The sequence below is a fragment of the Erythrolamprus reginae genome, chromosome 9 (assembly GCF_031021105.1).
Source record: "Erythrolamprus reginae isolate rEryReg1 chromosome 9, rEryReg1.hap1, whole genome shotgun sequence".
Lineage (NCBI taxonomy): Eukaryota > Metazoa > Chordata > Lepidosauria > Squamata > Dipsadidae > Erythrolamprus > Erythrolamprus reginae.
The window spans coordinates 50,741,496-50,767,690 of NC_091958.1; the positions used below are offsets into that span (position 1 = coordinate 50,741,496).

The 26,195-nt window shown below is 39.5% G+C and overlaps 1 protein-coding gene across 2 annotated transcripts in view; it reads left to right on the forward strand.

Moving 5' to 3' along the window:
* The first annotated feature begins 6,098 nt into the window (after positions 1-6,098).
* LMTK2 (lemur tyrosine kinase 2) overlaps positions 6,099-26,195 on the forward strand; it is a 49,895-nt gene continuing 29,798 nt past the window's right edge. Inside the window, exons 1-3 of one of the 2 annotated variants that reach the window (XM_070761223.1) lie at positions 6,099-6,518; positions 21,274-21,398; positions 25,274-25,418. In XM_070761223.1, coding sequence (XP_070617324.1) covers positions 6,413-6,518; positions 21,274-21,398; positions 25,274-25,418 — 376 coding nt within the window. In that variant the 5' untranslated portion in view covers positions 6,099-6,412. The remainder of the gene's footprint in view (positions 6,519-21,273; positions 21,399-25,273; positions 25,419-26,195) is intronic. The other variant, XM_070761222.1, reaches the window with a different exon arrangement.

The window sequence follows — 26,195 nt, forward strand, 5'->3', positions numbered from 1 at the left end:
AAATATCTTCAAGTTGCCCAGGTTGGGAAACACTGCCATAGCAGTTAAGCGAACCATTGAAGTTGCTAATAGTATAGTAATAAAGTTCACTTAGGGAGCAGGGTCATGTGATCCTTTTTGCAATTTTCTTTTATTTATTTATTTATATATATATATTTAAAATTCTTCCACAATTTCCATTTTTATGTCAACACATAGAAAGTACATATTTATATATTTTTTTCAATCACTCAAACATCAATATCCTGTTTTGCACCTATTTTTATCCTGTTCATCAGGTTTTTTTCATTTTGTTACACTTCCTTCCTTCTATCTCTATCTTCATCTCCTTCTACCTTCTTATTCCTTCTCTCCATTTCCTACTTCCCTCCACTCCTCCTTCCTTCCCTTCGCCTTTCTACTTCCTCTTTCTCTCTCTTTCCCTCTCTCTGAGTGCTTCTTATCCTAACTCATCTCATATGACCCCTCGCTTCCTGGACACAAATTGTTTCAACTCCCACCCTCCAAACGATGCTACAGAGCCCTGCACACCAAGACAACTAGACACAAGAACATTTTTCCCCCAACACCATCACTCTACTAAACAAATAATTCCTGCAACACTGGCAAACTTTTTACTAAGTCTGCACTTCTATTTCTACTAGTTTTTTCTCATCATTCCTACCACCCATTTCCTCCCACTTAGGACTGTATGACTGTCACTTGTTGCTTGTATCCTAAGATTTTTATTAATATTGATTATTTCTTCATTGCTTATTTGACCCCTATGATAATTATTAAATGTTGTACCACATGATTCTTGACAAATCTATATTTTCTTGTATGTACACTGAGAGCATATGCACCAAAACAAATTCCTTGTGTGTCCAATCACACTTGGCCAATAAAGAATTCTGTTCTGTTCTGTTCTGTTCTGTTCTGTTCTATTCTATTCTATTCTATTCTATTCTATTCTATTCTAGCCTAGCCTAGCCTAGCCTAGCCTAGCCTAGCTTAGCCTAGCCTAGCCTAGTCTATTTCATTATTTAACAGACTGATGACATATGCCATACATTTTTAAACTAGTGGTGCCTCTTCTATAATCATTACATTTATATCTCTTCTGTATATATAACTCTTTAGGCATATGTTACTCATCTGATGCTGCTTCTTTCAAACCTAGTTTTGTCTACCACCTGGGTCTACCACCAATTCATTTTCAATTTTATTCCCAAATTAGCCGCTATAGCTTAACTTCCAAAATATTTATTGTCTCTCATGTCTCTTAATTCTAAGTCGTATGGTAATACAGCATTTTGCGATTTTCTGAGAAGCAAAATCAATCAGGAAGCCCGGTTTGGTTAAACAACCATACCATTAACTTAATAATTGCAGTGGTTCACTTAACAAACGGGGCAAGAAATGTTGTAAAATGAGACAAAACTCCCTTATGAAACCAGGTTGGTCTCTTCAACCTTGAAAGATGGTGTTTAAGGGGTGACTTGATCGAAGTATATAAAATCATGCATGGGATAGAAAAGGTGGCTAGAGAAAAATTGTTTTCTCTATCCCACAATACTAGGACGAGGGGGCCCTCTCTAAAACTCATAGGTAAGAAAGTGAGGACAAATAAAGGGAAATATCCTTCACTCAGAGAGTCCTTAGTTTATGGAATTCCCTTCCAGAAGAGGTCGGGACAGCTGTCAGCCTTGATAGCTTCAAGGCAGGATTAGACAGATTCATGGATGCCAAGTGTATTGGTGGCTATTGAAACAGATGTCCATGTGCCACCTCTATGTTGGTTGAGGCAGGCAGGATTCCCTTGAGTACCATTTGTTGGGAGGCAAGGGAAAGGAAGGGTCTTGCCTTCTCTTTCTGCTCAAGATGCCCATGGACAATTGGTGGGCCACTGTGGGACACAGAATGCTGAACTCGATGGGCTTTGGCCTGATTCAGCAGAGCTCTTCCTATGTTCTTATGTTCTCACTTAGCGACATCGTTTTTGGGTTCCCTTGTGGTCATTAAGTTGAGGACTACCCATAGTGGTAGTTATCTGAACACCACAACTATCAAAAGTGGGAGACAAACACAGATTTAATTGGGTGCTCCAAGCCCTATAAAGCTTTTTAAGCAAGTCGCTTTCTTATTGAAATACACGAATTATTTTTTTGTTGGTTCCCTTCGTACAAAAAAAAATTGGGTTATCTAACCCGAACAGCTGCAGGTTTCTTAATTATGCGCTGCTATTGTCACCAGCATGATTACGCAAATTGCTTGGCGTGGGAAGTGTTTTTTAAAAAATTCTTTTTTTAGAGGATGTTAATTGGATCACGATCAAAAGGTGGGATGCTTCTCTCTCTCTCTCTCTCCTTGGTTTTTTAAAAAGTATTTCTCCCTTTGCAGAGAGTCTGGCTGAGCCTACCTAAAATACAGAGATGGAAACGGAAAGGGAAAAAAAGCTAAGGAGCTTCCAGAAAAACTGGAAACTGCTAGGATTTGTTTATTTTTTCTTTTGCTTTATTTATTTATTCAGGCGGTAGGGAAAGCAAGTAGGATGCTTGGCTGCATAGCTAGAAGTATAACAAGCAGGAAGAGGGAGATTGTGATCCCCTTATGTAGAGCGCTGGTGAGACCACATTTGGAATACTGTGTTCAGTTCTGGAGACCTCACCTACAAAAAGATATTGACAAAATTGAACGGGTCCAAAGACGGGCTACAAGAATGGTGGAAGGTCTTAAGCATAAAACGTATCAGGAAAGACTTCATGAACTCAATCTGTATAGTCTGGAGGACAGAAGGGAAAGGGGGGACATGATCGAAACATTTAAATATATTAAAGGGTTAAATAAGGTCCAGGAGGGAAGTGTTTTTAATAGGAAAGTGAACACAAGGACAAGGGGACACAATCTGAAGTTAGTTGGGGGAAAGATCAAAAGCAACATGAGAAAATATTATTTTACTGAAAGAGTAGTAGATCCTTGGAACAAACTTCCAGCAGACGTGGTAGATAAATCCACAGTAACTGAATTTAAACATGCCTGGGATAAACATATATCCATCCTAAGATAAAATACAGAAAATAGTATAAGGGCAGACTAGATGGACCATGAGGTCTTTTTCTGCCGTCAGACTTCTATGTTTCTATGTTTCTATTTGTCAAACACATGGACAATAGAATTTATTGGCCAAGTGTGATTGGACACACAAGGAATTTGTCTTTGGTGCAGATGCTCTCAGTGTACATAAAAGAAAAAGAGACATTTGTCAAGAATCATGTGGTACAACACTTAATGATTGTCATAGGGGTCAAAGAAGCAATGAGGAAACAATCAATATTAATAAAAATCTCAAGGATACAAGCAACAAGTTACAGTCATACAGTCCTAAGTGGGAGGAAATGGGTGATAAGAATGATGAGAAAAAGCTAGTAGTAATAGTAGTGCAGTCTTAGTAAATAGTTTGACACTGTTGAGGGAATTATTTGTTTAGCAGAGTGATGGCGTTCGGGGAAAAACTGTTTATGTCCAGGATGCGAGGGGTTTGTATATATTTTCATGGCCCTCTTTTTGTTTTAGGTATAAAACAATAGCCATAATTAGGAAAATGTAGAACTGGGAAGAAAATTCCAATGACAGAAAGCTGTTTTAGTGGAATTATATTTTATTTATTTATTTGTTTGTTTATTTGTTTTGTGTTGTCAAGTACATATTGGTGATATACAAAGATATAATAATACTTATATACATGATACTAGTAAAAGAGAAACATTAGGACAGGGGACGGAAGGCACGCTGGTGCACTTATGCACGCCCCTTACTGACCTCTTTATGTACATGTGTTTGTTGTGAATGTGGTTTTGTTTATAACTTGTAAAATTACAATGAAAAGTATTTTTCAAAAATATATATACCGGTATAATTAAAGTAAAACAAAAGGAGGTTTTGAGGCTCAACAGCAATGGGTTCAAATCACTTCCTGGGATGTTTACCACACAAATAGTGAGGAATAGTCATTTGCTGTTTTATAATGAGAAGGAACTGTTCAATAACCAGTTTAACTTGCGCTGCTGTATGATTTAAACAGGTTTAATTTGCATTTAGCTGGGTTTGGCTGATCTTGGAAAAGTAGGCAGGGTTACATCTCCTCCAGTTGATTTCACAAACAGAAAACTATTCTTTTTTCCTAAAATTAAGCTCATTACAGTACAGCTTTTGTAAGAGATTTTTTCCCTCCTGTGCAAATATATGCAGAATTAGCTGACTGGGCAATAGATTAATATTTACATAGAATAGGAGAGAGTTGGAAGGGAGCTTGGAGGTTTTCTAGTCCAGCCAATTGCTCAAGCAGAGACAAGTGACTGTCCAATCTCTTCTTAAAAGCCTCCAGTGATGGAGCGGCCACAACTTCTGGTGGCAAGCTGTTCCACTGGTTAATTGTCCTTACTCTTAGGAAATTTCTCCTTAATTCTAGGTTGCTTCTCTCTTTGATCAGTTTCCAACCATTATTTCTCGTCCTGCCCTTTGATGCTTTGGAGAATAATTTGACCCTCGTTCTTTGTGGCAGACCCTCAAGTACTGGAATACAGCTATCATGTCATGTTTTGTTTAAACTAGCTAGACCCAAAACCTGCAGCCATTCTTTATATGGTTTAATTTCCAGGCCTTTCATCATCTGGGTTGCATTTTTATTTTATTTTATTTTATTATTTTATTATTTCATTTCATCTCCATCTCATCTCACTTTATTATTTTATTATATTATTTATTTATTTTTTAAATTTTATTTATTTTATTATTTTATTTTATTATTTCATTTCACCTCATCTCACCTCAATTTATTCTTTTATTTTATTATTCTATTTTGTTATTTTATTATTTTTATTTTATCTCATCTCACCTCACTTTATTCTTTAATTTTATTATTCTATTGTTATTTTATTTTATTATTTATTTTATTATTTCATTTCATTTTATTATTTTATTATTTCATCTTATCTCATCTAACCTCACTATATTTTTATTTTATTTTATTTCATTAATTTATTATTTCATCTCATCTCACCTCACTTTATTCTATTATTATTATTAAATAGAATATTATTCTATTTTGTTATTTTATTATATTATTTATTTTATTTTATTATTTATTTTATTATTTCATTTTATTATTTTATTATTTATCTCATCTCATCTCACCTCGCTATATTTTTATTTTATTTCATTATTTCATTTCATCTCACCTCACTTTATTCTTTTATTTTATTATTCTATTTTGTTATTTTATTATTTATTTTATGTTATTATTTATGTTATTATTTCATTTTATTATTTTATTATTTCATTTCATCTCAACTCTTTCCACCTCACTATATTTATTTTATTTTATTTTATTTTTATTTTATTTATTTCATTTGATTTCATTTCATTTCATTTTATTTTTTTACTTTATTTTACTTTACTTTATTCCAAGATAGAAATTTGGACAGCGGCGGTGACTCAAAGAACCCCAGTGATTCACCTCAGCCTTAACTCCAAGCTCTTGCAGGTACCTATCTATGAGAAGGAAAAAGAGTTTAACGATAAGAATATTTTGCATTTTCCTTTCTCCTTCCCACGTCCTTTCCTTCTGTATTACTATGTCTCCCAGTCTGAAAATCTCCCTTGACTTATCAGTTGCTTTATTTTTTCAAAAAACCAAGCTATTAAGGAAATAGCCCCAAGATAAAGTGCAGAAATAAAACATCACATACACACACACCACTGAGCATGCACAGAGTGCATTTGGAAGCTTTGAATTAGGACAAACATCTTTAAAAACCCTTCTTTCGTTCCAGGCCCGCCCTCGCCCTTATCCGATTGGTGGCGCCTCTTGCCAATTATAAATCTCAGCCGCGAACTCAGTCGCTTGGAGGGGGGGAAGAGGCAAGATTTAATTGCTCGCTTCTCCTGCCAATCCGGCGAACCAAAGCCCGCCTCTTGCAGCTTTACCTTCTTTCTCCTCCTCCCCCGCCTCCCGTGTCTTTAACGCGGAGGAGGCGGGGAAAGCCTCCAGTTGGCTACGACGCGACTGTCACTCCTCGGCGGACTCCCTCTTATCGCTGTAGCGGGGACGCCCCCTCCGCCTCCTCGGGGAGCGGATCCCGCGCCGATTGGCGCGCCGGCCAGCCAATCCGTCTCGGGCGGGCCAATCCCCACGACGCCCTCGCTCAGGTAACCCGGAAGATGGCGGCGGCGGCGGGGCTGAGGCGAGGCGCCGTTGCCGGCCGTGCCGCGTGAGGGAAACGGCGATTCCTACCGGGCCTCGGCCTTCCGTTGCTGCCGCCGCTGCTTTAACCGTCGCTCGTTCTCCGACGGGGACCCATGCCGGCCTCTCAGAGCCCCGCGGGCTGAGGCGAGACAGGCCTGGAAGCGCCTCCCCTGAGGCGGCGGAGGGATGCCGGGTCGGCCGCTGCTCCCCGCGCTCGGCTGGGGCGGCCTCGGGCTCCTCTGCTGCTGGCTGGGCGGCGGGCAGGCGGCTCCGTTGCCCCCGACGGGCACAGGTGAGAAGCCGGGGGGGCGGCGGAAAGAAAGACCCCCCTCAGTGAATTTTTTTTTAAAAGACACCCCCCCTCAGGGAAAAAAGGAGGGCGGGGGCGACGTTTGAGGAGAGGCGGGGATTGAGTTTGCCCCCCCTACCCGCCTTAAACTCCCCCCCTACCCGCCTTCGCTCAGCCAGGCCTACCTGGCCGGGTTGTTGTAAAGGCCGCAAAAGCCCAGGGTGGAGGAGGGTGGGGAGGGTGATCTGAAGCCCCTGCAGGGAAATAAGTGGGAGGGGGTTTTAGTCGAGGCGGTGGGTGGTTTTATCCCCCCCCCAAACTTTCAATTTTATAGCATTGGCATTTAGACAGGTTGATTGCTCTGCATGTGTGTGATAGGATTTATAGTGGGTTTATAATGGGTTTAAAATGGTTTTTTTTAATAATGTGTTATTTATGTTGATTTCTTATTATTGCTGTTGTATTGCATTTTAGTTGTTGTAAGCCTCCCTGAGTACCCAGGTATTGGGCGGCATAGAAGTCTAAATAGATAGATGAGTAGGTAGGTAGGTAGATAGATGGATCAATAGAGAGAGAGAGAGACATAAAGAGAAAGAGATAATAGAGAGTTTGCAGAATTGGCTACCTGGGAGTATACGGGCACAAATAATAGTGTTGTATGTGTGTCATTATGTGTATGGCATGTGGATCTGTGTGTGGAGATAGGTAGGTAGATAAATAGAAGTCTAGATAGAGAGAGAGAGGGAGAGAGAGAGATATACAGTAGATGGATGGATGGATAAATGAGTAAATGGATAAATAAATAAATAGACAGACAGACTTATATACTGCAATTACTATAATTGTAATATTGCCCCCAATACTCTGGGTCCTCATTTGACCCACCTTGGAAGGATGGACGGCTAAGTTGACCTTGAGCCGGTCGTGGGATTTGAACTGCTGAACTGCAGTTAGCTGAAGTAGTCCTTGATCTCTATGGGATTCAGCAGTTAGCTGAAGTAGCCCTTGATCTCTATGGGATCAGTGGGTCTGCAGAGGGGGGGCAGAGTGGTATGGAGACCCTCAAGGGGCTCCTTTGATTGCAGATTGTCGCCTGGTGTGTGTGTGTTATTGATTGTATTCTTTTTATATCGGGATTATACTGGGTAAGTTTTATGGGGAGTAAAGCTGGCCAGTGTCACTGAAGGTGAGTGAATGGCCATAGAAATCCAGTCCAATAAGTCCAACCAATCAAAAAATCCAATTAATAAATAATATAGCACTACGGTATAAATCTGATCAATCAATCAATCTAATCAATATTGCCGTAGAAATCCAATAAGTAATTAAAATAAATAAATAGATAAATAAAGCCCTATAAATCCAATCAATAAATATTATTGTCATATCAGTCCAATAAGTAAGTAAATATAGACCTATGCCTCCCATAGATAAATATTATCCCCATACAAATGCATTAAGTAAATAAATAAATATAGTCATATAAATACAAGAAAGAAAGAGAAGGAAAGAAGGAAGGAGAAAGAGAAAGAAAAAAGGAAGGAAAGAAGAGAGAGAGAAAGAAGAAAGGGAAAGGAAGAAGGAAGGAATAAAGAAATAAAGAAATTATATACCTGCCCATCTCCCTCACCCCCTTGTGACTCTGATTGATGATAGAGAGTGGCAAAGAGTGGCACTTTTCCTCGTTTGGGTGGGGTGGGGGGTGTCTTTTCTTTCTCTGATTGCCATTCCCATTATGGATGTCTTCCTTCTCCACCAGCTTGGAACCTCTCCCCCTCCCTCCCTCACGACTCCAACATCCATCCCCCTAAGTGTTGTCCTGGTAGGCCAATATCTCTGGAGAGGGCCTGAATGCAATAACAATTATAGTAATTCATAATAGTCTGGTTTGGTTTGATTCATTTCATTTCAAGATCCATTGCTTCTTGTTCTGCCTTCAGGTGCTTTTGGAAAATAGGTTGCCTGCCTCTTCCTTAGGGCATTCCCTCAAATATTGGAACGCTGCCATCATTTCTGTTTAAACATCTGGAGTGAAGGAGACTCCATAGACTCCTGAGACAGTGAAGTTCGTGGTTGAACATCTCTCAGAGTTTTTTCCGATATAAAATGATAGAATGCTAGGGAAGGGTCTTTGGTGATCATCAGCCCTTTGCAGGAATTCTCATTCCTTAACAAGTGTCTGGGTAGTCTCTGTTTAAACATCTGCATTTCCCAAGATAGTCCTTTCCATTATGAAATAGCTGACTTATGACATTCTTCCAGATATTTACCACCTTTCTGTTTTAAGTCCTTGACCTCTTGACCTGCTTTCATGCCTTCCTTAATCCATTCTTGTGGTCCTTTTCTTATGACACTACATCATCATTAATATCCATTTACTGACCACAATCAATTATTATAGTTCATTATTTGTATCTTCCATTGGGATACATCCTAGAAATTACAAGGGGTTTAGGTAGAAAATATGGAAAGAGCAAAGAATGTAGCTACAATCTCTCTCTCTCCCCCCCCCCTTCCCCCAATGTTATATATTTGCAGATGTGTGTGTTGATGTGAGAAAGAAATAATCTCACCTTACATAGATGGAAAGGGTGGAGGATTAAAAAAAGAGTGTTCTGTTCTGCTGTTATAAATCACACTTCGCATATTTTCTAAACAAGCCTGAGTTTTGGGTAGAAACATCACAGCCTTAAGATTCTTTTTTGCATTTTGACCTGCTTTTACGTGTTTGTGTGTGTTGGTGCCTAAAAACTACCCAGTTAACAAAATGCTTCATGCCAATAGTGGTGGTATGAGTTTAGTTTGTGAAAAGAGCTATGGTAAGCAAGTTAATTTTTAAAGTGCCATGAAACTCTTGACCTCTGCGAATACAAGAGAGATAAAAATAGGGACTTATAGGCTATCATCATCAAATCTTCCTTTATACATGCGTAAAATTTTTCCTTCACTGGAAGAAGTCCATTGTGTAGGCAAAGGACACATGCATTTAGTAGCACAATATTAAAAAGGGAACTAGAATAGATAAGTATCACTATCTTATCACTGACCAAACCGCTATCCTGTCTTTGGTTCCATTTGTTCTCAGTTTTTTAAGAACCTCACAAATCATTAAATATCATTCTGTGTCTAAACCTAGAAATTCAGTTTGTGCCAAGTGGTGACAAATAACTCTGGTTGTGTTCATTCTTTTTAGAAATAACTTATTGGTTATTAACATGCCCTTTAGATTTCAAACATCTGAGTCAGACGCTAACTATGGTAGTCTTAAGGGAAGTAATACAATTGAATCTGTTAGCTTGATTAACTGAGTCATCGTTGTTCTATTCATCTCCAATCTCTATTAACCAGGCTCTTGAATAAATTATAATTGCCCTGAGAAGATCATTGTCATTTCTGAAGTTTAGTAGAAATCAAAAGTAGCTTATCCTAATATTTTCACATCTCATGCAACCTTTCATACTCCATATTTTTCCCCTCGAATTGAATGTGGTTCATGAAGTATAAATTCACCAGGGGCAAAAAATTGATTTTAAAATAACCAAATGTCAACATACGAAAGAGTTCCTGGTATTATTGCCAGGAGCTTTCAAAGTGTAAATTATATTGTAGTATTTTGGTTTGATATGGGAACTATGATGTGCAATACCTGGAATGTATCTTTTCGTTCTCGCACTGTCACAGTTTCTATGTTGAAACAGGAAGTGTGGCTACCTTAAAACTGACTGGTGTATTTATCCCTTAATAAATTTCCTTCTGCTTTTAAAGTAGAATGTCATCCTATTTGTAACAAAAGGCCCACATACCGTACTAAGACTCATGGCACTGGACCAGAATACTGTATCTCCGAGACCTCCTTCTGGGGCACGAATCCCAGCGACTGATTAGGTCCCACAGAGTGGGCCTTCTCCGGGTCCCGTCAACTAAACAATGTCGGTTGGCGGGCCCCAGGGGAAGAGCCTTCTCTGTGGCGACCCCGACCCTCTGGAACCAACTCCCCCCGGAGATTAGAACTGCCCCTACTCTCCTTGCCTTTCGTAAGCTCCTTAAGACCCACCTGTGTCGTCAGGCATGGGGGAAATGAGACATCTCCCCCGGGCATATACAATTTATGAATGGTATGTGTGTATGTATGTGTGTTTAGAAAATGGGGTTTTTTAAATGTTTTTAGTAGAAATTTAGATTTGTTGTAAATTGTTTTTTCACTTTGTTGTGAGCCGCCCCGAGTCTGCAGAGAGGGGCAGCATACAAATCTAAATAAATAAATAAATAAATAAATAAATAAATAAATAAATAAATAAATAAATAAATAAATAAATAAATAAATAAATAAATAAATAAGACTTTGGTTCTGTGCATGGCTGCTAGATGCCTTTGTTGAAGAGAACAGCTTTCAAATTAAACGTGTAGTGTCAAGGAACAGAATAATAGAATTGGAAGGGGCCCTGGAGGTCTTCTAGTCTGGAAACCCTATTTCAGACAAATGGTTGTCCAATCTTTTCTTTAAAACTTCCAGTGTCAGAATAGGTTTCAATAATAATCTGCCGCACGAATCCCAGCGACCAGTTAGGTCCCACAGAGTGGGCCTTCTCCGGGTCCCGTCAACTAAACAATGCTGTTTTGGCGGGACCCAGGGCGAAGAGCCTTCTCTGTGGTGGCCCCGGCCCTCTGGAACCAACTCCCCCCAGAGATTAGAATAGCCTTAAAACCCACTTCTGCCATCAGGCATGGCGGAACTGAGATATTCTTTCCCCCTAGGCTTCTACAGTTTATGTATGGTATGTTTGTATGTATGATTGGTTTTATAACAAGGGTTTTTAGCTGTTTTTAGTATTGGATTATCACATGTTGTTTTTACCACTGTTGTTAGCCGCCCTGAGTTCACGGAAAGGGGCAGCATACAAATCAAATCAAATCAATGAATGAATAAATGAATAAATAAATAAATAAATAAATAAATAAATAAATAAATAAATAAATAAAATATAAAGATTTACTGCCTTGTATTTCAAATCGGACCAGTGCTGTAATTGAACTGGATGATTAAATGCATTAACCAGCAAAACACCTGAGGAAGAATTTAGGCAGATAGACTATTTTTTGTTAGTTTTGGTGCCATGTCCCTTGGCTATGCTATTAATAAAAGCTAAGGAAATTTGCCCTTCTTACTAATTGGTTTATCAGTCTGTCCTTGCAATCCCAGAATTGAATGAAGATATCTGCTTTTTTTTTAATAAGAAAGTCAGTGAATGTTTAGTATATTCAGGTGTGAAAGCAAAGCACCTTTGACTTTTGATCTCCTGTCATGAGATGCAAGTTTTACAATTGGCAAGGAATGAAATATTGCTTTAAAATGTAAAGGTAGATTTTTGTTTTGCTTTCCAAGTATATCTGCTCGATCATCTAAATCAGTGTTTTTTAAATGTGAAAACCTGAAGATCTGCAGAATTCAACTCCCAGAGTTCCCCAGCCAGCCAGCCATGGGAATTCTGGGAGTTGAAGTTCACACATGCCACGTTTGAGAGACACGGATATAAGACGATGCAACTGCAGTTTGTGTTTCTCTTCTTAAGCCTTCTCAGAGTGGTGGAATCCAGATGTTTTGACCAACCATTAAAGAACCCCCGTCTGCCAAACATAAGATTAGCAGGCTTGACTGACTCTGTATAGCTCTCTTCCTAAATACGCCCATGTCACACCAACACTCCGCAGTCTGCATTGGTTGCCGATCAGTTTCCGGTCACAATTCAAAGTGTTGGTTATGACCTATAAAGCCCTTCATGGCACCGGACCAGAATATCTCCGGGACCGCCTTCTGCCGCACGAATCCCAGCGACCAGTTAGGTCCCACAGAGTGGGCCTTCTCCGGGTCCCGTCAACTAAACAATGTCGTTTGGCGGGACCCAGGGGAAGAGCCTTCTCTGTGGTGGCCCCGACCCTTTGGAACCAACTCCCCCCAGATATCAGAGTTGCCCCCACCCTCCTTGCCTTTCGTAAGCTCCTTAAAACCCACCTCTGTCGTCAGGCATGGGGGAATTGAGACTTTCCCTCCCCCTAGGCTTATAAAATTTATGCATGGTATGTTAGTATGTATGATTGGTTTCTAAATTGGGGTTTTAAATTAACTTAAATATTAGATTTGTTTACATTGTATTATTATTGCTGTGAGCCACCCCGAGTCTGCGGAGAGGGGCGGCATACAAATCTGATAAATAAATAAATAAATGATAGATAGATAGATAGATAGATAGATAGATAGATAGATAGATAGATAGATAGATAGATAGATAGGACCTGTGAGTAGGATTGAACAATGTGAGCACAAAATACACCTACTGTGGTAGTGGTAACTTCGCCCCTTCAATTGAAAGTTTTAAAATTTTAGGTACTTTCTGTTCAATTCCAGATTTGTATGGAATTACGAACTATCTTTTCTTTCTGAGCTGCTTCAATTGTTGTTTTGAGATTAACACATCCACCCACCCACCCCAATTTTTTTATTATGGTTTCTTTGGGGATTTGGTCTTCAATATGCAGACAATTTATTTTTTCCTGGTTTCTTTACACAAGGATTTTGTTTCTTGCTCCTCCAGTTTTGTTACATAGCTCTCTGGATTCTCGCATCATTGAACTTAACCAGATGTCTTTTTTTTTCTTTTTTGGCTTAAGGTTACAGTGTGATCTTCATGGTTTAGAGTCCCCTCTTTTTCTGAAGACATTTTACAATTCTATCTCCCCCCCCCCCCCATGCCAGGGGCAGTGTTTGAAATGAAAAACGCAACTCCCACTAAAACGAAGTGTTATATTATTGTCTTTGTTGTAAGAATAAATGAAAAGGCTCTCCTTTGTTTAACCCCGGTCATTAAATGCCAGCCCAAACAGTGAATCTCATAGAGTTAATTGAAGACACCAAGCCTTAACTTTTAAATTAAGTTGCTAGTGCAGTCAGATGGGGACACGATTGAAGGATTGACTAAATGGTGGCAAAATGAGATACAAGTAGAGGTACAAGAGATGGAAAATATAGTAGAAAATATAAGGAAAATTAAAAATACAAGAATCAGGGAAATGAGAAGGAAAATATTACATAAGTGGTATTTTACTCCCGTTCAACTCGCACCCTTTCAGCAGAATGTCAGGGGGAATTGTTGGCATGGGTGTCAAGATAAAGGAGTGTTTATGCATATGTTTTGGGAATGCCCGATAGTGCAGGAACTTTGGCAAAAAGTGAAAGAGGATATCAATAGAATGCTAAATATACAATGGACAGTCACTAAGGAAATGGCAGTACTAGTTAAAAGCAATGCGATGGGAGAATTTAGAGAAATAAAAAAAGCAGCAATAGAAAGCGCTCAGGCGGTAATAGTTTTGGGTTGGAAGGATGCGACAAAATGGACAATGCAAAATTGGTATAGGTACATGGTGGATCATATTCGATTTGAAATTATGGATAAAAGGATAAATTCGGATAATGAAACTGAGTTGGGACAACTGATGGGATGGTGGGACAAGGTAAGACGATATATGACGAGCAGAATCCGAGACCAAGCTACAAGAAATAAATTGGAATCACTCTATAATATGTAAATAGATATACAGTATTGCTCTTGGGTCAAGTGGATTATACAAGAAACACCCCCGATTTGGTGGTGGGGAATGTGTGTGTGTCTGGGTGGTGGGCACATTTCACTAAGCACTGTTTTATGTTGTGTGTAATATAAATTTGTTAAAAATTAATTTAAAAAATTATTTTAAAAAACCTTTTTAAATTAAGTCACGAAAGGAACATATTTAACCAGCCACGAATCATTTGATGGATTGGCATCTATCTTTTGCTCTATAGGTTGTGTACAAATGACACTGCAGGTATCCATATTGTGCTATACACTGTACTTCAATCCTGTACTCAACAAGAGCAAATAGCTTCTTTTTTTTTGGCTGCTACTTGGGACCTGCTTATTTTCCTCTGTCTTCTCTCCTTTTGTCCTTGGCAGCTGTTGTTGAAGGGCCGGTAAAAGGTTCAGACACAGTGCATTGAAAAATAATTGACCAGCTCTCCTGCCCGTTTCACAAGAATCCGGAAACGCTGAAGTGAAAACTCATCTCCAGCTTTTCGGAGGTTTAGCCTAGCTGCCTTTTGTGGTTGCCTTGTGGTTAACGATTAGAAACATTTCACTGTCCTGTGGATAATAGGTTGCTTATATTAACAGAGAAGGTAGTCGAGAAGCATCCACGGATTTGCTATTTTGAGTTTGCTATATTACTGAGAGATTTAGAATTCTAGATTATCTGGAGCAGGGAGGCGAATAGAGAGTTTTGACTGATTGCCCCTGAGCAGACCAGAGCAATTGTATCTGGGGCTTCTTTGGGATTGTTATTCAGGAGTTGCCTTTATTTTATTTTATTTTTTAAGGTAGCCGTCCATGTTACCATGTTAAACAGTGATTTGACTATCCTGCCTGTATGCAAACTGGCTCCGATTCTGTTTGGATCATCGATGCAATAATTCATGCTGATTTAGGAACGTGAATTAATTTGATAAAACAGCTTTTGTGATAAGCAAAATATTTTCAGCAGTGTGGAATATTATTATTATTGTTATTATTTATTAAATTTATATGCCGCTCCTCTCCGAAGACTCGGGGCAGCTTACAGCATATAAAAACAGTATACAGTGTTCCCTCAATTTTCGCGGGGGATGCGTTCCGAGACCGCCCGCGAAAGTCGAATTTCCGCGAAGTAGAGATGCGGAAGTAAACACACTATTTTTGGATATGAACAGTATCACAAGCCTTCCCTTAACACTTTAAACCCCTAAATTGCAATTTCCCATTCCCTTAGCAACCATTTAGATCATTACTCACCATGTTTATTTATTAAAGTTTATTAAAAAAATATTTATTAAAGGTGGATGAAAATTTGGCGATGACGTATGACGTCACCGGGAAGGAAAAACTGTGGTATAGAGGAAAAAACCGCAAAGTATTTTTTAATTAATATTTTTGAAAAAACCGTGGTATAGATGTTTCGCGAAGTTTGAACCCGTGAAAATCGAGGGAACACTGTATATCGAGATATAATAATTAAAATTAAAATTAAGAATTACATTTAAAAAACTAAAAAGCCTATTAACATGTACACACACTCATTCATGCAAGCGCACTATACATTCATTGGCCAGGGGGTAGAATCTAATCACTCCAGGCTTGGCGGCATAGATGAGTCTTGAGACTCTTATGGAAGGCGAGGAGGGTGGGGGCCATAGTTCCCTCTAAGCTGAGCAGTGAGCAATCGCTCACTTAAAAATCATCACCAACTCAGAGTTTTCCAAACCTGCCCAGAAGCCGAGAGGGAAAGAGTGAGAGGGAAGGAGAGAGAGAGGAAGAGAGAGAAACAGATAGAAAAAAGAGAGGAAGGAAAAGAGAAAGAAAAAGAATGGGAGTAAGGAAGAGAGAAAGAAAATCAAAATCTAGTTTGAAACTAGCTCAACTATTTAAGTGGCATTTTGATATTGATAGAGTTGCCCTATTATGAGCTCACGGTTATAGACACACAGTACAGTATTTTATTTTGAAATTCTCTGAGGCAAAACAGGGTGGGTTTTTTATTTGTTTGTTTGTTTGTTTATTTATTTATTTATTTATTATTTCTGTGGCGCCCAGTCCCAAAGGGACTGCCGCTCAGACACTATACTTTTCCGCCCACCCCAAAAAAAAATTAGAGGGAACACTGGTGGGGGCAACATGAATTTCTGGGGGAAGTTGATTCCGGAGGGCTGCCCCCCTCTCCTCGAGAATGCTTTGCCCCTAGGTCCCGTCAAGTGACATTCGCTGGTTGGAGAATTCTGGGAATTGAAGTCCAAATGTCTTCAAGTTGCCAAGGTTGGGAAACACTGGTCTGGTTGATGGGACCTGGGGAAGGCCAACTCTGTGGGACCTGACCAGTCGCTGGGATTCATGCGGCAGGAGGCGGTCGCGCAAGTAATCTGGTCCCATGCCATGTAGGGCTTTATAGGTCATAACCAACACTTTGAATTGAGTTGTTATTCAATATGTCTGATTATTCCAGGGGAAGTTAAAAAAAAAAGAAAGAAATCTGCTTTGGAGCTGGGATTGAATTGCGTTCAAAGTTCAATTTCCAGGCTTGAATCTTTGTTAAATTGGGGCACTTCCCTCTTAGGGAAGCTGAGGCCTAAACACGTCTGAAACATGCGAGGTTATAAAAGCTGTTACAAGATTTTGGGGCACGTATGTCTGTGTTTTTGTTTTGTTTTTAATAGACTAAATCTGGTGGTGATATGCAAATTCCCATGGCCTGAATAACCCTACTAGACTTGACTGGCTAATATTGGAGGCTCGAATGGATTGGGATAATGTGATGGGGCTCAAGGCAGCCCTGAACAGACTGCTGGGATTAACCCATCTTTTTACATGTACTGCTTTCTGAGTGAAAAGCGGGGGATTAATAGCTGCGTTTGTTTTGTTTGTTAAGGGAGAGGCAAGGTGACCTAGCAACTTCACTTTGGGTGTGTTACACTCTTCCTTGTTCTTCTAGTTAATTTCCAGCGTTGCCTGTATTCTTACAAATAGGCTGAAATAACCATTTGTTTAACTTCTGATTGTACAGTGGCACTATAAACATATGTTGTGTCTGTGTACAGAGCTCCTGTAAAGGTGCCACTTTTTCAAATTATTATTTTGCCTCCGCACAAGAGTAGCATTGGCATTATATTAAAATTTACCTGGCTCATGTTTTAAAAAAGCATTTCCAAGATGAAGATTCAGAGCAATTCTTCAAGGTAGGGAAGAATGTTCATTTTGGATATGTCCAGGTTGAAATGGCATTGGCGATGATAAAAAAAATATTGCATATAATAATCCAGTTGGTCATGACCTTTAAAGCCTACATGGCATTGGACCAGAGTACCTCCGGAACCGCCTGCTACCGCACGAATCCCAGCGGCCGATAAGGTCCCACAGAGTTGGCCTTCTTGCTTAAATATTAATTTATATTTCATGACTTTGCTTCTAGTGCAACACGAGGCTTGTCTCTTGTAGATCCTCAAGGCAAATATGCAGATGGAAGTAGAGTTGAAAGGCTTGCTCTTTGATCTTTTTTGGGTGATCTCCAACTAAACCCCCTTAGAAAGGAGCGTTAGACCCTTGTTCTCTCCTGGTTTTAAGGAGAGAGTCTTAGCCTCCCTCTCCGCTGTGATTATCCAGTGCTGCTTTTGAGACTCCCACGTCCCTGCTGTCAAATCAATATTGTAGATTTACTCTCAGTGAGGTTTCTTACCCAGCATGGGGATGGGGTGGGTGGGTGTCCATGTACAGGTAGTCCTCAACTTACAACCACAATTGAGCCCCATATTACTGTTGCTAAGCGAAACATTATTCGAGTGAACTTAGCCCCATTTTAGCAATAGCACTTAGACTTATATACCGCTTCATAGGGCTTTTACCAGCCCTCTCTAAGCGGTTTACAGAGTCAGTTTCTCGCCCCCAACAATCCGGGTCCTCATTTGACCCACCTCGGAAGGATGGAACGCTGAGGTCAGCCTTGACCTGGTGATGAGATTTGAACTGCTGAACTACAGCTAGCAGTGAGCTGAAGTAGCCTGCAGTGCTGGACTCTAACCACTGTGCTCTTTTATGAACTTTCTCGCCGCAGTTGTTAAGTGAACCTCTGCAGTTATTAAGTTAGTAGCATGACGGTTTATTGAATTTTAAAGAAGGGATTGGGACTGCCATTTGTCAGAAATGGTGTAAGGTCTCCTGCTTGGGCAGGGGGTTGGACTAGATGACCTGCAAGGTCCCTTCCAACTCTGTTAATTATTATCATTTTATTATTTAGAGTCATGTCGTTCTACTCGGTCTCCTTTATTTTCTGTATAATTTCTTCTAGAGATTTTTATTGATTGTATCAAAGACTTGGACCTAGTGGTATGGGATATCTAGGCCCTCAACAGTCGGGATTCAGGCCCGGCTACAGCACGGAAACTGCTTTGGTTGCGCTGATGGATGATCTCTGGCGGGCCCAGGACAGGCGAGAGCCATCGTGAGGCTTCCAAGATCTGCCCACATTTCACCAACACTCCGCGGCCTGCACTGGCTGCTGATCAGTTTCCGGTCACAGTTCAAAGTGTTGGTTATGACCTATAAAGACCTACATGGCATCGGACCAGAATATCTCCGAGACTGCCTCCTGCCGCACGAATCCCAGCGGCCAATTAGGTCCCACAGTGTGGGCCTTCTCTGGGTCCCGTCGACCAAACAATGTCGGCACATCATTCGAATAGCCCCCACCCTCCCCACCTTCCGTAAAATGCTCAAGACCCACTTTTGTCGCCAGGCGTGGGGATAATTACCATCTTTCCCCTTTTTATTATATTTGTGCATGATAGATTAGGTTGAATGTGTGTGACTGCATAGCTAGGAGTTATATTATGTTATTAATGTCTTTTAAATGGATCTAATTTTTATTGTTAGATTTGTAATGTATTGTATTATTGCTATGCTGTGAGCCGCCCCGAGTCTTCGGAGAGGGGCGGCATACAAATCTAATAAACTATAAACTATGAAAATTATGTAGCAAAATTTGGATACATCACATTCATCTCATAGTGCTCCTATGTTTACGTTTAAAAAGAGCTTTTGTTCTAATCAAAACAAATTATAATACTTCATTAACAGCTTGGCAAATAAGCTTTAGGTGGTAATTTAAAAATAATTGCCAATGCATTTCAATGCATATCAGTGGATCCCTCCAAGACATCATTATTAAGAATCTTTTTAGTCTGTGCATGTGTTATATTTGGAAGACTTACAACTTCTGATAGTTGAGATAGTTGAGAGAAAGACGTAATAATCTTGGATAAAATCCCATCTTCATCTAACCTTTGGTTTAAGGTGTGTCCAGTCAGATGCTGGGAGAAAGTTCACAGAGAAACCTGCCTTTTTCCCAACCTCCAAATAGCTGGAGACATCCTGCTGTTGAATGTGAAGATCCTGTTGCTGTTGCACCACATGTTCTAATTTAGATAATTTGAAAGCCGTTCACGTGTAGAAACCTGTCTCTAGTGCAGGATATTTTATGGTAGATTTAAAGCACGTAACCTATTTTATGCCGAGGACAACAAACAATAAAAAGATATCCAAGCAAAGTCTTGTCTGCTAGCGGTAAACTAATTGACGGGCTGCAAGAAGGAACAAAGAAGGAATCCTACTGCTAATTATTGTGTTAAATTAGAAGTGTGCATAGGAAAGGGAATTGTCAGACACCAAAAGCCGTGTCATTACTCACAGTCACTCATGCCCTTATCACCTCGAGGTTCGACTACTGCAACGCTCTCTACATGGGGCTACCTTTGGAAAGTGTTTGGAAACTTCAGATCGTGTAGAATGCGGCCGCGAGAGCTATCGTGAGGCTTCATAGATTCGCCCACGTTTCTACAACACTCCGTGGCCTGCACTGGCTGCCGATCGGTTTCCAGTCACAATTCAAAGTGTTGGTAATGACCTTTAAAGCCCTTCATGGCATTGGACCAGAATACCTCCGGAACGCCTTCTACCGCACAAATCCCAGCGGCCGATAAGGTCCCACAGAGTTGGCCTTCTCCGGGTCCCGTCGACCAAACAATGTCGTTTGGCGGGCCCCAGGGGAAGAGCCTTCTCTGTGGCAGCCCCAGCCCTCTGGAATCAACTCTCCCCGGAGATTAGAATGGCCCCCACCTTCCTTGTCTTTCGCAAGTTACTCAAGACCCACCTATATCGCCAGGCATGGGGGAATTAAGACATCTCCCCCATGCTTTCTTATATTTTATGTTTGGTATGTATGTGTTGTATGGTTTTTAAATTGTTGGGGTTTTTTAATGTAATTTTATTATTAGATTTGTTCCATTGTTATACGGTTTTTATTGTTGTTGTGAGCCGCCCCGAGTCTTTGGAGAGGGGCGGCATACAAATCTAATAAATTGAATTGAATTGAATTAAAACCTGATTGCTTATTATTTAGAATAGAATAGAATAACAAAGTTGGAAGGGACCTTGGAGGTCTTCTAGTCCAACCCCCTGCTTAGATAGGAAACCCTACACTACTTCAGACAAATGGTTATCCAACATCTTCTTAAACACTTCTAGTGTTGAAGCACCCAAAACATCTGGAGGCAAGTTGTCCCACGGATTAATTGTTCTAACTGTCAGGAAATTTCTCCTTAGTTCTCAGTTGCTTTTCTCCTTGATTAGTTTCCATCTATTGCTTCTCGTCCTGCCTTCAGGTGCATTGGAGAATAGCTTGACTCCTCCTTCTTTGTGGCAACCCCTGAGATATTGGAAGATTGCTATCATGTCTCCCTAGTCCTTCTTTTTATTAAACTAGACATCCCAGTACCTCCAACTGTTCTTCATATGTTTTAGCCTCCAGTCCCCTAATCATTTTTGTTGCTCTTCTCTGCACTTTTTCTAGAGTCTCAATATCCTTTTTACATCGTGGCGACCAAAACTGAATGCAGTATTCCGAGTGTGGCCTTACCAAGGCCTTAAAAAGTGGTATTAACACATCATGTGATCTTGATTCTATCCCTGTGCTTTATGCTGTATTCCTTACAAAAGATTCCTTAAACATGCCAGCAAGCGGGGATTTATTATCAAAGTAAATTATGAGAAACGTTAAATTCCTTTCCCCTGAAGTTTGCAGTTTTTGCTGTGCTGTATAGTGTAACTGTAACTAAACCGCATTAATATAAGCCCCATTTATTTTCCAGGAGAAGAGGCGGCCTTTGAAATTTCCTACTCCTTGGTCGTTCTTTCTGCTGGGGGCCTCTTAGTTTTGATACTACTGCTTGTAAACTGTGTCTCCTGCTGCAAAGATCAAGAGATTAACTTCAAGGTGAGTAGTTATCAAGAAACTCTTTTGTTCTTCATGTAGGTAGGAAGTCCTGAACCACAAATCATTTCTGTTCCTAAGCAAGACAGTTATTAAGTGAGTTTTTGCCTCATTTTATAATATCTCTTGCCACAGTTGTTAAGTGAACCACTGCGGTTGTTAAGCTAGTAACGTGGTTATTAATTGAATCTGGCTTCCCCCTTGACCGCTTGTCAGAAGGTCAGACAGCCACTAAAAGAACCAATGTTAAGTCAAGAACTACCTATATTTGATTGCACTGGCAGCATAACAATGATAAAGGCAAAGATAAATATACTAGGGAATAGTAAATATCACCTTATTCAAATGAAGCCCGGGATTGTTTTCCTTAAGGTGGTTTGGCCAAGTCATTTTAAATAATTTAGAATTGTTGTACATTTGGAAAAAGTTTATTTTCTTTGCCACCTTTAAGCATGGAAGCTAAGAAAAAAACTAATGCATTCCAAAATAATTTTGGGAAAGCCTCATGTTACTTGGCTTTTCAAGGTCAGCAAGATGCCAATCATCTTGTCCTGTTGCTACACACTTGTTTATGCAACAGTCAACTCCAGAACGTACGAGATACGAATGGATTTGAATTCTGGAAGATGCAAAGAACGAGATAGGAAACCGCATTCACCCAAATGATGGTTGAGCTTAAAAAGATCCTTGGTCGGTCATCTTTTTTCCCTTGGGTTTCCATCTCTTCCTCGTGTTAACTTTGCCTCCTTTTCAGCTTTCTTAAGATAGCAAAATGATACCAATGCTTTCTGTATGGGCTGAAGCTGAAAGAAGTTGTTCCACGAATCACATGAGACCATAAATAAATGAATGAATGAATGAATAAATAAATAAATAAATAGAAACATAGAAACATAGAAGTCTATCTGCAGAAAAAGACCTCATGGTCCATCTAGTCTGCCCTTATCCTATTTCCTGTATTTTATCTTACAATGGATATATGTTTATCCCAGGCATGTTTAAATTCGGTTACTGTGGATTTACCAACCACGTCTGCTGGAAGTTTGTTCCAAGGATCTACTACTCTTTCAGTAAAATAATATTTTCTCATGTTGCCTTTGATCTTTCCCCCAACTAACTTCAGATTGTGTCCCCTTGTTCTTGTGTTCACTTTCCTATTAAAAACAGTTCCCTCCTGAACCCTATTTAACCCTTTAACATATTTAAATGTTTCGATCATGTAAATATGTTGAAGGGTTAAATAGGATTCAGGAGGGAAGTGTTTTTAATAGGAAAGTGAACACAAGAACAAGGGGACACAATCTGAAGTTAGCAATCAATCAATCAATCAATCCACATGGATTTCTCTAATTAACAAACTGAGCAGAATCCAGCAAAAATTTGAAACACCAAAATTGGGAGTGGAGAGTGAAACCATTTCTGTGCTCAGAAATTGTAATCATAGCATGGCTTGTAATAGAATAGAATAGAATAGAATAGAATAGAATAGAATTTTATTGGCCAAGTGTGATTGGACACACAAGGAATTTGTCTTGGTGCATATGCTCTCAGCGTACATAAAATAAAATATACATTTGTCAAGAATCATGTGGTACGACACTTAATGATTGTCATAGGTGTCAAATAAGCAATGAAGAAGCAATATTAATAAAAATCTTAGGATATAAGCAACAAGTTACAGTCATACAGTCATAAGTGGGAGGAAATGGGTGATAGGAATGATGAGAAAAACTAGTAGAATAGAAGTGCAGATTTAGTAGAATACATGTTGCTTGAGATAAAAAAGATCTATCTATCCTGCAGTCTTCTGACCAGCAAAATCAGTGGGGAAACCAATCTCACTTAACAGCCATGTTAAAAGGTCAAACGTGGTGTTTTTGTATTGTTCAACTGCTTCCCATGAGACTTACCTTCACCCAGAGGGACTAGAAATGGCTTAGGTCCATGGCTGGCATCTCATAGATTTACCTGTGTTTTGTTTTGGGTGATGTAGAACCTTGTATTGTGCTATGTAGAAGAATGACCAGCCAGAGTCATAAACCAGATCTTGCTTTCAGTGTGGTGGATCAAAGATTATGCAGAACAGTTTCTATTCAAAAATGATTTTTCGCCCTCCGGTTGAAAGTTATCCCTAGGTTGCAGAATGCGATGCTTCTTATTTCCTTTGCAGTTCAGTTGAAAAGGTTTTGTAGCTAAATTAAGATTTGTTTCTTCAGCCAAAGACGTATGGTTCTATATGGTACCTGGTGTGTTTTGCCATTAAGCTGGGTTTGTCAAATCTAGGGTTATAAGTTCAGTGTACATTCACGTAGGGAAAAAAAGCGAAGCAAAATCTTTTTGGCAGCCATACCCATGTGCAGCTTAAGTCATGAATATATTTTTAGTGTTAACTTATGGTTGGTATGAAGTTATTTTTGTGCTATGGTGAGGCGTACTTTGAATCTCGATGTTGTGTTTTAGCAGTGCATTGCTATCCTTGTATCTTAAAATGTGTAAGAATCTTTGAAAATTATATGGCGGATAAAACCATCCTTTTGGCAAAGGAAAGACCATTATCTTATCTCTGAATTACTAGGGGACACAGTTATTTTCGATCCTGTCTATATTATGCTTATGCTGTAAGCTGCCCAGAGTCATTTGACACGGGACAGTCAACAAATACATCTCATAAGAATTAATTAATTAATGTATTGGAATAATGAATTGTCAGTCCTGAGCTACAAATATTCTCCTTTATAGATACTAAGCTGACAAAGGATAAGGTATCTCTAAGTGGATGAACATCTGTTTCCAGCAGTCATAACTAGTGAGGGAGGTTAACAGCTGATGTTTACCAGCATCTCGGAGGCCACTGTATTCAAGAAATATTTATTTATTTTTATTTTATTTATTTATTTTGTCCAATACACAATGAGGGTTTTAGTGGGTATATATCTATATACACATAATAAAATACATGATGAAGGTTATAGAGGAGATACTCATAGTAAAATATATCTAAGAAACAATAGAAAAGAAGGTATAGTAATAGAACATATCAATGAAAGAATAGAAGAGATATAGGAATAGAAGAAAGGTATAGGAGATATAGGAGAGCAATAGGACAGGGGACAGAAGGCACTCTAGTGCACTTGTACTCGCCCCTTACTGACCTCTTAGGAATCTGGATAGGTCAACCATAGATAATCTAAGGGTAAAGTGTTGGGGGTTTGGGGATGACACTATGGAATCCGATAATGAGTTCCACGCTTCGACAACTCGGTTACTGAAGTCCTATTTTTTACAGTCAAGTTTGGAGCGGTTAATATTAAGTTTAAATCTGTTGTGTGCACTTGTGTTGTTGTGGTTGAAGCTGAAGTAGTCGCCGACAGGCAGGACGTTGCAGCATATGATCTTGTGGGCAATACTTAGATCTTGTTTAAGGCATCTTAGTTCTAAACTTTCTAGAATCATAGAGCTGGAAAGGACCTCCAGGGTCATCGGGTCCAACCCCCTGCTCAAATACAGTACATCAATCATGTGTTGAATGAGACACCCTACATCAAGGTTCTCAACCTTAGCAATCTTAAAATATGGCTGGAAAATTCTGGGAGCTGAAGTCTACAGGTCTTAAAATTGCCGAGGTTGAGAAACACTGCCCTAGGCAAACCCAAAATTTACTAATCTTTTTCTTAACAAAAGAATAATCCGTATTCTTCCATGAAACATGGCGTTAGAGCATTAGCCATTGTCTTAGGAGCGTTTGATGCCTGTGATCTACATAGTGATACAACTAAAACTTATCAACTGAGTTTGGCTTGTCACATGCAAATCAAGTTCTTCGTATATAGAGCATGTCTCTGTTAGTCTGCTAATCTCTTTGTCTCTGGCCTTGGTAGGAATTTGAAGACAATTTTGATGATGAACTAGACTTCACCCCGCCCGCAGAAGACACCCCAACAATCCAGTCTCCAGCAGAAGTGTTTATGCTCACGGTGCCCAGTGTTTCCCTCCCAGTTGCATCCCAGTTCCAACTTCCAACAGGTATGATCCTCATTCCAGTCAGATATGGCTCTCGTTGGTTCTCCAATATTTCTTCTTGCTCTTCTATGAACAGATTCAATCTTGGGTATGATCGAGAGAGGGTGACATGTTTACATTTGGGGCTTTGGATCGTAGCCAGGCTGTTCCGCCCCAGCACGGGGTCTTGTTATAAACACTGGCACGGATACAATGTGAAGGATGACTTGGCCAAACTGCTAATTAAACACCGTGGATGTCTGATACCTAAATATTGCGGATGCAGCTTTGAAGAAATCTCATTTAACTTGAAAGATGGACATTAAATCTGGCTGCATTCAGTATGGCTCGCCCTCCAGTATACCCTGTTGGGTGGTAGACACAGAAGTGAAAGTACCATATTTTTCGGAGTATAAGACGCACCTTAGTTTTGGGCGAGGAAAATTGGGGGGGGGGGGGGTGTTGCCTACCAGGTATTCAAACTGGTCAGCTTCAGCACATCATTTATTTTTTGATTTGATTTGATTTGATTTGATTTGATTTGATTTGATTTTATTTTATTTTATTTATTTTATTTTATTTTATTTTATTTATTTTATTTTATTTTATTTTATTTTATTTTATTTTATTTTATTTATTTGTATGCCACCCCTTTCTGTAGACTTGGGGCCGCTAACAACAGTAAAAAACAGCATGTAACAAATCTAATGTTTAAAATAATTAAAAAACCCTTATTAAAACCAAACATACACACAAACATATCATGCATAAATTGTATAGGCCTAGGGGGAAAAGGGTAGT